The sequence below is a fragment of the Colletotrichum lupini genome, chromosome 2 (genome assembly GCF_023278565.1).
Source record: "Colletotrichum lupini chromosome 2, complete sequence".
Classification (NCBI taxonomy): domain Eukaryota; kingdom Fungi; phylum Ascomycota; class Sordariomycetes; order Glomerellales; family Glomerellaceae; genus Colletotrichum; species Colletotrichum lupini.
This window is the reverse complement of record NC_064675.1, coordinates 1,419,409-1,431,061: the sequence shown is the minus strand read 5'-3', so window position 1 is coordinate 1,431,061 and position 11,653 is coordinate 1,419,409. Positions and strand designations below refer to the sequence as shown.

At 52.1% G+C, this 11,653-nt stretch overlaps 5 protein-coding genes across 5 annotated transcripts; 1 reads left to right on the top strand and 4 right to left on the bottom strand.

The window, feature by feature from the left end:
• Positions 1-438: 438 nt before the first annotated feature.
• CLUP02_02801 (uncharacterized protein) lies at positions 439-651 on the top strand (the record flags this gene model as incomplete). The annotated part of the gene is made up of 1 exon (XM_049281829.1): positions 439-651. One exon carries the CDS (start codon positions 439-441, stop codon positions 649-651), a length of 213 nt encoding a protein of 70 aa, XP_049138972.1.
• A 2,242-nt stretch (positions 652-2,893) lies between these two features.
• Positions 2,894-4,331, bottom strand: CLUP02_02800 (uncharacterized protein; the record flags this gene model as incomplete). Its single annotated transcript, XM_049281828.1, has 5 exons — positions 2,894-3,084; positions 3,119-3,468; positions 3,528-3,933; positions 4,015-4,167; positions 4,226-4,331. The coding sequence occupies 5 exons, from the start codon at positions 4,329-4,331 to the stop codon at positions 2,894-2,896; spliced, it is 1,206 nt and encodes a 401-aa protein (XP_049138971.1).
• A 469-nt stretch (positions 4,332-4,800) lies between these two features.
• Positions 4,801-5,235, bottom strand: CLUP02_02799 (uncharacterized protein; the record flags this gene model as incomplete). Its single annotated transcript, XM_049281827.1, has 1 exon — positions 4,801-5,235. One exon carries the CDS (start codon positions 5,233-5,235, stop codon positions 4,801-4,803), a length of 435 nt encoding a protein of 144 aa, XP_049138970.1.
• Positions 5,236-5,455: 220 nt separating this feature from the next.
• Positions 5,456-6,106, bottom strand: CLUP02_02798 (uncharacterized protein; the record flags this gene model as incomplete). Its single annotated transcript, XM_049281826.1, has 1 exon — positions 5,456-6,106. One exon carries the CDS (start codon positions 6,104-6,106, stop codon positions 5,456-5,458), a length of 651 nt encoding a protein of 216 aa, XP_049138969.1.
• A 193-nt stretch (positions 6,107-6,299) lies between these two features.
• CLUP02_02797 (uncharacterized protein) lies at positions 6,300-8,024 on the bottom strand (the record flags this gene model as incomplete). Its single annotated transcript, XM_049281825.1, has 1 exon — positions 6,300-8,024. The coding sequence occupies one exon, from the start codon at positions 8,022-8,024 to the stop codon at positions 6,300-6,302; it is 1,725 nt and encodes a 574-aa protein (XP_049138968.1).
• Positions 8,025-11,653: the final 3,629 nt, after the last annotated feature.

Here is an 11,653-nt window from a genome sequence, read left to right as displayed (position 1 = left end):
TAACCCCCAAGCACAACCTCAGCCCCAGACCCTCAACCAAATATTCCGCGAGAAACCTGTAAATCAAGCCATCAAGCAAACGAGCAAGAAAAATAAAAGGCAAGTCCAAGAGAGTCCAAGGGGGAAGACACCCTCCCCCTAAATACACGCTCCTTCCCCTCCTTCTCCAAGTACACCACCCATCCCCAAAATGTCGCCATCCAAGAGAACAACACGTAAACACCATATTCGCATCACCTCACGCAATCCACGCCACCGAACTTTCGCACTCTCACATTCTATATAGCCTCTGCTGTACAATCTCTGTAACTCGTTGTAACAGTGTACCACCAACACAAGTCTCTCGATACATCATCCCGAGACCCATCACGCAACCAGACTAGAATCTACGTGTCACCCGACGCCTCAATCGAAACTCGATCAACCGTTTCGCCCAACATGAAGCTTCACACCATCACCATCGCCGCTACCGTCCCGTCCCGTCCCACTTCCCGCAGTCCCATCACCGCCGCACACACCAAACGATCCAACCACCCATCTCGCATCCTCCCTCACCGCCTCACAGCCTCACCGATCGCGCCAAGCACATCAAGTCCCTACATACCTTATCTGCTGTCCGCAGACTACATCCATCGAAACAAGGCACCCTGACTAGCCAACCCCATCGCCCAGTATGCCCCCCGAAACTCAAAAATCATCCTCTTGACTCTTGCAGTCCATACAACTCGCGCAAAGTTCTTGCCATCCATCCACCTTTCTTCACAATCACATCCACAACAACGTCCATACATAGGCCGTCCTTGCCAATCCCACTGTGACTGTAGTCCGTAGACCCCTCCTCCTCCTCCCCTGTAAACTTTGTTCCCGATTACCCTACGCACATATCTAGCGTGGACGGAAATGTCATGAAACCACAACGCGTATGTCAACAAAGTCCCAAGGATCCTTTTCTGCATTCACAAACGTATAACCATTGTGTAATAATTCCCAGCCTCGAAGGGCAGAATATCTTTTTCACGTGTCAGTACAGAATACTCTCGAGATGGCAGGTGGATATCCGTAAGGGCAGCAAACTCATTTCCGTTGAGCCTCAATCCACAAGCAAGTTGCACCTCACGCGAGAAATCCAACGACTTCACTTTACACCGTCTATAGCCGCCCATGACCCGAAAATCCTCGTCGATCAACACATCACCACCTGCTAAATCGCAACACCTCATCATTTCGAAACATTCCTCTAGTCTACCTGCGGAAGGTAATCCAAGATTTCCCATGGTCAAATTTCACAACACGAACAAAAAAAGAACAAAGGTTCCCCGCGGTCCTAGCAGATCCCAAAAGTCCCCTCAACGTCCAACATCCTTACCGCCTTCCGAATACCCCTTCCAACGCCCGACGCTTAAACCCTCAAGGCTCGTAGGTCCCAAAGCCTCTCTTCACCTCCTTCTTAAAAAGGCAGTCGGCAAACACGAACCGAAAGGAACGATAAGAAGGGTGCCCCAGTCCAGCCAAGGAACATCCCAACCTCCTTCTAGAAGGCCACGATGGACGGTTGGGCTCCATACCGTCGTGGCCGTGTACGAATAGAAAATCAGCAGGAGGGGGCGGAAGAGAAAAAAAAGAGTGAGTAGGACTCCGCTAAAGAAGCGGGCAGCGCGCAAGGAAATGAGATATCACCCGCGGATCCCTGCAATGTAGTGTAGACTTACACCTACCGGAGCCCTGTGCAAAGTTCAACTTCAAGTCCTTGCTCTTCTGAACTTCACACCCCTAGGATTGGCCCTAGGGCTCTCCATATCCATACGATGTTGACCGTATTCTTTGGTTGTCAACAACTGGCTTTTCTAAGGCGCCGTAAGGACCTCCAAGGATACTCCTCATCTCCCCTCTTCGGAGCGCCCGCAAGCAGGACCCCTAATTAAGTCGAACTGCTCTGGTCGACTGGTTCTCCCTCACTGTTTAACTCCATCGTTTTGCATTACTAGAGGATTGCCGCAGTACATATAGACGTTACCCTACCCTCGAATTCCGTACTATTTAACCTTAACCCTTTTTATAAGTTACTTATCCTTTCCTCTATTTTACCCTCTCCCTTATTAAGGGATCGCTAGAATCGTAGTTTTAATAGCTTATTAATAAGCTAGTATTACTATTTAAAAATAAATAACTTATACTTATATATAAATACTAAGAGTCTTATTATTATAAAAATAGTAATAAATATACTGGAGTACTTAAGAGAGCTTTTTAATAAACTTTTAATACTATTTAAAGCTATAATCCTTAAGTTATAAAAAGAAGCTAAGGTACTATATTAATACGGCCCTATCCGTCTCGTTAGTACTAATAATAGTCTTCTTAATATAAAATATATTACTAATACTCTACGGTTACGTTATTATATTTTATAAATCGTACTTAACGTTAATAAAGATTTTAATATTATCTCTTAGTTCGTCTCTTAGTTTTTTTATTAAGGCCGTTATTATAAAGTTAATTTAGTTATTAATATTTTAGTAAGTATTTTAACTTAGTATATTTAGAGGCTCTTATAGCCCTTAAAAAAAGGCTTTTAAAGGACTTATAATTAGACTTTTTACTTATTATAAGTAAAATTATTATAGTTAAAGCTATAGCGTTACGAACCTCGATAGTAAATAATTAATAATATAGTTATTTTTCTCTTATAATAAGCTTAAAAAAGTATTTTAATTTAAGTATTAGGTAGGTATTATATTATTTTATTAAAACTGTATTCTTATACTTATAACTTAAAAAGAATTAACTTTTTTTGATAATAAGGTACTTAGACTGGTTCTCCCTGGAACACCACATGGGAGATTCTGGGACCCCTTAAATTGTCCCTGGACACGTAACAATATCCATAAAACCCTTAGAAAATGAAGGCCACGGAAACTGCGATGACTGACAAGCCCCAGTGCAGAGCAGCGCAGATACCAACAGTCGTTGCCACAGCCATGTGCAAACGGGCGCACCATCGCGTAACGCGCGACGTCCCGAGCGGATCCCGACGATTTGGTAACATCATCTGCAAGGAGGTGGCGAACTTTTTCCCGCACTGTGCTGCAGCCAGTGAGCCACAGAAGAACATGCTCACTCTGTGCAAAGCATCCGTACGAATACAGGATACTCTGGAGACTGGAGAATGCTCTAGAGTCGGGAGACTGGAGCCCTATCCGCGAACCGCGTAACCGATCGGACGAGAGTGGGAATTTCCGCATTCCGCATCTTCTTGGGGCAAAGTTTGGTGGGATCGATGGCTGCCAACTGCCGAGGCGTGGCGGCCCCCGAGCGCACAAGCGTACAAAGTGGAATTGTCGACCTGGCGATTTTCGCGTCTGTCCAGTATCTACGGATTCAGCTTGCGACCTGCCTCTGCACTCCCGAATCCCGTAGGCTGGCGGCGGCTGGTCCAACACGGGCTTCGCTCGTCTCTCAGACATGGAGCTGTCAAAATGTCAGTGATTCCGGCCCGTGTGGATGCCACTACTGGAGAAAATGAGGACTAGGTAATTCCGAAAGTGCGAATCAAAATTACACCCCACCACCAGGTAGCCGTAGCGTAGGGCATCGTCTCCCGACAAGTCCGATAATATGTCGGTCCGCCGACTTGAAGTGAGCGCGACATTGCAGGAGAAGGCAAAGAAGGCATGCCAGTCGTGAGCCACGTCTTCGGCTTGGCCGCATCTGCCCTTCTACTGCGGTGAGTGATGGTCCGCAGCCCAACCTCAATTTCTCGAGACTTCTGCCACCTGTGACTCGTGAGTGTGACTTGACCGCCTGTCTGCCCACCCCGGTCATATTGTCGCAATTTCGCACGCTCTATCCGAACATTTGCTCCATCGGTATCAGCAGCAGCCGGTCTTTTGAAGGCGGTCAGCATTTCATGTCTGGAAGTTGCTCTGCATCCACCTAGCATTGCACCAAATATCAATGGACATTCGAGTTAGGCCTCCATGCATCAGTGCGTTTTATGACCCCTGTTCGCGCAACGTGTTCCTGGGCTTTGCTGCTTGCCCTGCATAAAGTATGTGGGAAACTCAACACTCCAACCTCCGCTAGTAGATGCTTGTAAGAATATTTGTTCAATATGTGATGTGAGATTGGGCTCTTCAACTAAAAACAATATGCCCCAGTAGGGCGCGCCTATGCTCCTCATACGAATTCTGATGCCGTATTGTTTGATTCCCATGTCCCCATCCACGCATGCTGGGAATCGTCGCTGCGCCGTAACAAATCAACCTTGACGGCAGCACCTTGCTAATCCAAAAACTCCGGCTCTCCTGCGTCGTCGCTATGTCCTCTCGCATTTCGCATGCATAGATCAAAAAGGGAAGGAAAAAAAAAGAAACCCCCCCCCCCCCCCCAGCGCTGTTCCTGTCTTGCTGTGTGTGGTGCGCTATCCCTGAGTCATGTCGCTGCATCCCCGTTTGGTCATTTTGGCGTCACAACTTGGCCTGCATTTCACATGCGACGGTCGAGTCAATGTCCCGCCAGGAGATGGGCTATTGGCGTGGGGGGAACTTCTTGCTGGAGCCGGATCCGATGAAGAGTCCCCACAGGTTGCGTCCTCCGAGTTCTTCCCGCGTGTGAGGTGTGGATTTGTCCTCCGAGTGGATATCGACGAACCTACGGGTTTCGGGTCCTCGAAGCGGTTTGTCTTCGGGTTCTTGGCCGAGTCCAGTGTCGAAGGAAATAACCGGAAGAGCGGAGTAGAATCGAGAAGGATGGGAAGAAAGTTGACAGAAAAAATGATAAATATGCATGCGCCTCAAATGCTCATGATCCCAGTCCGTCGCTATGCATGTGGTGTCGAATAAAAAATAATAAAAAAAGTGCTGTGAGTGGTGGCCTGGTCCTTTGGCTCACCCGTGTGAGAGAGAATGTGTGTTGTGCCGGAGGCTTTCCAGCGTGCGTTGTGCTGAGTTGGAGGTGACATGTGACCCCACGTCGCTGGCCAGTCATAGCCCCGCATCTCCCAAGCTCGCTCGCTTTGAGGAAACTCGGAGGTGCTCGTCGCATGTCGCTGGCATCAGGCCATGCTCTCGGAACCGGGCCGTGTAGGTACGGACGCTTGGCTGTATGCTGTGTGCGCTTGTGCGCGAAGGGTGTGTCGGACGTGTGTCCACCAATTCTGTCGTTCGAGAAAGCCCCCTTTCCAAATCCGATTCTTTCGTAGGGCAGGTTCTTGCCAGCGCATCTCGCGTCCGTCATTTTTTCTTGGATTGCTCCGTCCTTCCCCTGTTTCTTTGGTACGCCTCGGGTGACTCACCCAGACTGCTCCAGCTCTCATCGGGCCTCGCGGTCCGCTCTCCTCAGTCGGCGATACTCGCTTCTAAGAAAAGTCGACAAACACAGCAGGTAAGGTTGACCCGCAAAAAAAAAGGTGTGCGTGCTCATTTCGAAGAAAAGGCGTGCCGTCGGCCGTCGGCCATCAAAAAGTTCCTCGCCCGTAGGCGGCAGGCGGTAGGCGAAATGCAAAAGTGCCTCTAGCTATTACCAAACAGTAAGGTAAGAGCATGTAAAAAAGGCCCGCAGATCGACTCCTTCTAGAAGCGCAAGAAGGAACCGAAGAGAGAGAGAAAAAAAAATCCTTGGGGGCGCTAGCCAGTCGTGCCAGTTCCAGCGTAACAGCGTCTCTCTTTTCGTCTTGGGTGCCCCAGACGGCCTCTTGGACGCTTCGGGCAGAAAATGGAGCCCTCGTCTCGGTACTCTGACCAAAGACCGACAGGGAAATCACAGTGCCAGACGTGCGATGATGCTGACCATTCCGCGATATCGGATAAGGCAGGCACTTAATGTCTGGCCCCTTGTTGCGTGGGAATGCGGGCCCCAACGCTTCCCCGTAAATTAGCGCCTCGGGGGGCCCTGCTGAATGACGATTCCACCCGGCAGTGACGGTGCAATCAGGGCAAGCCCACAACATTTCGCAGAACCCCGACCCTCCCACTTCTTGCTTTCTGCCCTTCTCCGCGGACAACACCGTCGTAGTGCAGCACGTTGCGGGAGGGGGATGCGCCATGCCATGGAACAAGCCACCCCCATTGCAAGAGAGAGGGAAAAAAACAAGCTTGCCGTCGACCATGGGTGTTGGAACCTCAACCCTCGTAGGATTGTGACGTGCTCAAGCCGTGGAGACTGTCCACGCTGCGGCATCGGTGCGCAGCGTTGCATCTCTCTCTTTTTTTTCTTCTTCTCGTAGTGGACTATGTCGGGTTGATGCGATAGAGGCTGGATAGATAGTCGCTTAATGTACCAAGCTCGCATGCCACTTTTCTTCAATGCGACACTGGGATCCATCGTGCTGGGACGCCGTCGCTACCAACATCGTAAGGGCGTACGCTGGCCTTTCGCGGCGGTAACGCCCAGCGAGCGCGGCCCGGCCGTTGGTCGTCGAGTTTGCCCTGCTTGCGCATCGCCATTTCCATGACTGCGATACGAATGAAGTCCGAGTTCTCCCGCATCTCTCGCTGACGCATGCCTCCTGGAGGATACGTGAATGCGGTCTGGGTCGGAGATTGTGCTGGGGGCTGATAAGGTGTTGACTGAGTCGTGACCGCCGATGTCGCCGGGGAGGGGCTCCGAGTTGATGTGGGTGGTGCACTCCGGCTTTTCTGAACCTTGTATGTTTGCATCTGGATAGACGCAGTAAAGCTTCGCGTGCCCGTCGGCGTAGTGGCCGCTACAGGGTGGGGCTCAATTCGAGCGTTTGTCGTGGGGTTCAGGTACCGGCGCAACGCAGCCGACGGCTCCTCCTCGAGTACTGGTGGCCTTCGCTCATCCGTGTAAGGCACCTTGGGGTCGATGGTGAGAATGGATCTCGTGAGGAAATCGTCGGGCGGGATAGACGAAAAGTTAATGGCTGAGATAGATCGTGCAGCCGAGCGCAGGGCGCGGAGTGATGCAGTCAGATTGGACTTGAACGCTGACTTGAGAGGGCGTAGCGGGAAAGTGTAGTCAGAGAATGAGAACTCTGACTTGGTGTCCTCTTCATCCTGAGACTCGTCGAACACTCTAAAGTCAATCTCGTCGACGCTGACCCGGTCGCGGGACAGTGGGTGGTCCTCGGGCTGACCGGGAGGAGATGAGATGGGCTCCAGCGAACGCCTGGGTTGGCGGGAGCGCTTCCTCCGCGGGCTGGATCCATAAGGTGACTCGACCGACGACAGTGTGTCGGTGGAAAAAGAATCGCCTAGTGAAGGAACCGATTCCACAGAAACAGTTCTGGTAGATAACACGGAACCAAGACCGCTATCGCTGACTGACATATCATCGTCTGTCAGGTCGTCGGGTGGCGATAACAGCAAGTCTAGGGGGCTCTTGCCGAAAGTGAGACTAAGTTCCTTTTCGCAGACTTGCTGTCTCTCGATAACAGCTTCCAGAGTCATTGCCTGGTCCCTGGATAGCCTCTGCCTCAAGCTGCGTCGAGGTCTAGGAATATCAGTGACGGCCAGCAAGGCCAGCATGGCAGGCGGGACGGCGTCCGGTGAGTGAACATCCCTCGGCCGGGAGGGCTTCCGATGCGCATGGCGGCTAGAGGTGTAAAACGGGGTCGCCTTTGATTTTGAGGGAATCTGAACAGGCGTAGTCGGGGTCGTCGGTCTGGTGTTTACGCTTGTTGTTGTCCGAGGAGGGCTCGAAGGCGCCAACTTAGAAGTTTCGCGGCGAGCATCCTTGCTTTTGGCCATGGTAGCTGAGGTGGTAATGGAAGAGGTAGGGATAGGCGTGAGGGTGACGGACACGTTCTGAGCATCCTTTTTCCGATCCAGTAGGGCAGAAGGCAAAGCCGTCCTGGGGATGATGACGGGAGTGGTTGTTGTCGTCGTCTTCGTGATAGCAGCAGCAGCAGTCGTAGTAGTAGCAATGGATGATCTCGGGCTGGCGGCGTAGCTGTTGTTGGTCGGTTTGCGCGTGAGATTCGAAGGGGAGGGAGAAGATGGTGGAGGGGTGGTCGAGGCCGAGGGCTGCCTATTGTAGTAAAGGAAACTCCTTGGGGACATCATGGCGGCGTCTGGACATGCCCTGGTGCGCCAGTGGCTCGGCGGGGCAAGCCGGACCCGACAGGCAAGACAGGTTGACAGGGAAGGGGTGTGGAAGGGGACCAGACCAGGCACGAGTGCGCACGAGCACAACCACAACCACAACCAGCTCGGTGCCGCAGTGCGTTGGGCAGGGGAGGAGGGTGTAACTCGGGGTGTGGTGCTGTAACCGGGACTGGGCCTGGCAAGGCAGGTCAAGAGCAAAAGCAAGCGGGCTACTGCGGGCTCAGTCTTGACTGTTCAGCATAAACCCCAGCGGGCCAGGCTAAGCAGGAGATGGGTTGGGTTGACCAGTGGAGTTGCGTGGGCACGGCGGGCTGGTGGTTCAGACACCACAGACCAAACCAGTGGATTCACTGAACTGATGTATTCCGTACAGGCCACACAGTGTTGGTGCCAGCAAGGGCGAGAGTACTGTGCTGTGGACGAAGTAGGTAGGGATACCTGCACGATTAGGGGACCAGTTCGGTCAGAATTTTGGCGTCGAACGGACGTGCTCGTCTGGCCTTTGGCTTTCTGCCTTTTTCTCCAGCGCGTGTACTGTATCCTCTTTCGGTCGCTGTTTGAGTGTGTCGTGTGCCGGGGGCAGGGGTCGTCGATGTTTTGGTAACGTAAAGTTAACCGTCTCGCAGCTAATCAGCGTTGAGGCTTTGTATAGTCCTTCTCCAGCAGGAATCGCGACGGAACTTTCAAGGGCAATGATTGCTGGGACGTGACGCAGCGGAGCACGGGACCGAAAGGCTTGTATCGTATAATGCGATGTGATGCGTGGTTCCTGGTGGTATTCGGACCCGGCTTTTGACTGGAGCTGCAGACGAGGCGAGGGATCGAGAAGCAAGGAGGCGGGTTGGGAGAATGTTGCTTGCTGCCCTTGCAGATAGGTACTGACAGCGTCGAATTTGGGTTGGGTTTGTGTGTACCAGTGTACCAGTAATGTCGGTGCAAAGCGCGGTTTGTCACTTGTCTCGTGCTTGAATAGAGTGTGGAGAGCCAAGTGCGCGCGAGTCGGGTACTTCGTCAGAGGTTAAGAGGTGACAATGATCGACTGTGTGGAGGATGCTATTATCGATTTGCACCACAGGGAAAGGCCTGACGGTGACTTGGGGTATTGATGCTTTCGTCCTTGTGAGATGGAAGGATAGGTTGTCGTGGACTGTCACGAGGAGAAATTCGAGACTCGAGATGACGATGTTGTCTATTAGTATTAGGTACGATTAGTCGGATGTTCGTCTCGGAAAGGCTGGACCTGGAGTTCTGTGATGGTCCGAATCCGGTGTTATCGGGGTAGATGATGGGCTTGCGAGAGAAAGGGTACTGATTAGCTATTGGTATCGTATCCGTTGCGCAGTGCCTTGGTCGAGAAGGAGAGATGACGACAGTCGGCGAGTTGAGGAGTGGCGAAGTGAGGAAGCGAGAGAGAGAGCGACTCGCGTACTTGGCGGCACAGTCGCAGTTGGGAGGTTGAGAATGGCTTCCAAACAAGAAGCAGGCACAAGATGGGAGGCTCTCTGGTTTTAGGTGGCCAAGCACAGAAAGGTTATCAGACTGGTTCGAGGTTGCCCTGACTGATTACGGATGATACAGATATGTCACTTCATCGAGGTAATCGAAGCACAGAGAACTTGGAAAGGCAGCGAGCGAACAGCAGATGGGCCGTGGACTGGGGCAAGCACTGATGCTCTGACACTGATAACCCTGATACGGGGGGGGGCCAAGATGGGAGGCCAGAGATAAGGAATCGAAGGGCAAGGTGTCGAGGGTGTGTCGACGGTCGTGGAGCGTGGTGTGGTGTCCCATCTGCCCTGCCCGCCCGGGCTGGGCAGCTCAGCATGGGGCAGTCGCCAGTCACTCACTCTCTCAGTCTCGGCAGAGAAGGAAGTCAATCGTAAAAATGGCTGAATGACTAGAGGCACGGGGGGCAAGAGGCAAAGCAAGGCAGAGCGAGGCACGCCGCATTTCTGGGAAAGAACAACCTCACTCCACGGTCTCAGCTGAGAAAGGACATTGCCATCCATGAGGTAGGCAGGTACCCGTAGACATGTTCTTTCCTTCTTGTCCCATTTTCTCTTTCCCTCTCTTCCCCCTACTTGCCTTCCTGCTGCGCGAGGGTACCTAGGTATCTGTAAAAAGTGGAAGGTACGTAGGTACGTGGTGACTTGGCAACTTGGGAAGGCAGCATGGAAGTCAACCTGGTATTGGATGGAGGTACCTGTAATATCGGCCCAACCTGAAGGAAGAAGGAAGGAAGTACACCTACCTCGTTTGCTCCCCCCCGTCTGTCTGCCTGCCCGATTTGGAGATGTTTCTGTTCGTACCCGGTCACCAAAGGAAGCAAGACCGAACGACAAACGAAGGATGAGCGCACCGCCGCACAGGCCCGGCTGAGTACCTACACCACCACACCCAGGTCTCTAGGTAAGGTATGGAAGGAAAGCAACAGAGAGACTTGGGGAGGGTTCACTTTCCAATTCGATTGTCACCGTGTCACGTTTTGGTTGCGCAGGAAGCAAAGTCACTGATAAGAACCTCGAAAGCCTCCAATCCCCTTGCCCCCATGTCCTTTCCTCACCCTTCCCACCGGCTACTGGCACAGCGTCACCTCTCACCCGCATGTTTTTGGCTTAGAGTTTGGGGTGACATGAGATTTTGGGGGTCCAAGACGGCCAAGGGCTCAAGGGGGAACACGGGGGTCCCTTTTTCCTCTCTTCCGTTCCTATGTCTCTCCATCAGAGTCTCACTCCGATACCTGAATCCAAAGGTCACGCGCCAGAGTTCCAAGCCCTGAGTGCAACCCCAGTCCAAGATGCTCCGTATTACTCTCCAACATCAACCTAGGAATTCCGTCTATGAATACCTTCTTGTTAATCACAGATTATAAATGCACACTCCGGGCAACGCCCGAGTTTCATCTCACTGTAACAATCAAAGGACACTGCCGACGGCCACTGGCAAGCACGGAGCCCTCCTCCCTCCATGCGCTAAATGACACTCTCCACAGGCTTGAATTAACCCCTTTGCGCCCATCAGTGGCAGATGGAAACCAGCCCGTCATAATAGTGGACTCATTTGATGAGTCTAGCGGGCATGGTCCAAGACAATCAAGACAATCAAGACAATCCCACGACTCTTCAGCAGGGTCTCACCGTGAGAGTGCCCGGCTGACCCGATCATAGGTGGCCCCCGTCGACGATTGTGGAAATGGCGGACCGCCACTTGTTATTTGGTTGTGAGCCAATGAGAGCGATGGGATTGTTTCGGGGATAAGAAAGCAATCGACCACCTTATGTAAGACGCATAACTATCCGTAAGATACTTTAGCTATGTTCAATCAATGGGAGTCTGGGAGATGTGGATGTGAAGCTCAAGGCAGTGGGCGGTGACGACGGTACCTACTTTGCAGACCCGTTTATTTCCCACTCCCTGGCACGCTGTTGTTGCTGCATTGCACCTACCAATCTGTCCGCCTCCACACTGCGTGACTGCCTGCCTCTAAAAGGCCTCCAAAAGGTGGCCACTGGTTGGAAGGCGCAGTCTGGCAGTTCAGCTGAGGTGGAAGGTCCAGCCTTGTTATGCAACGTGCACAAGCTTCCATT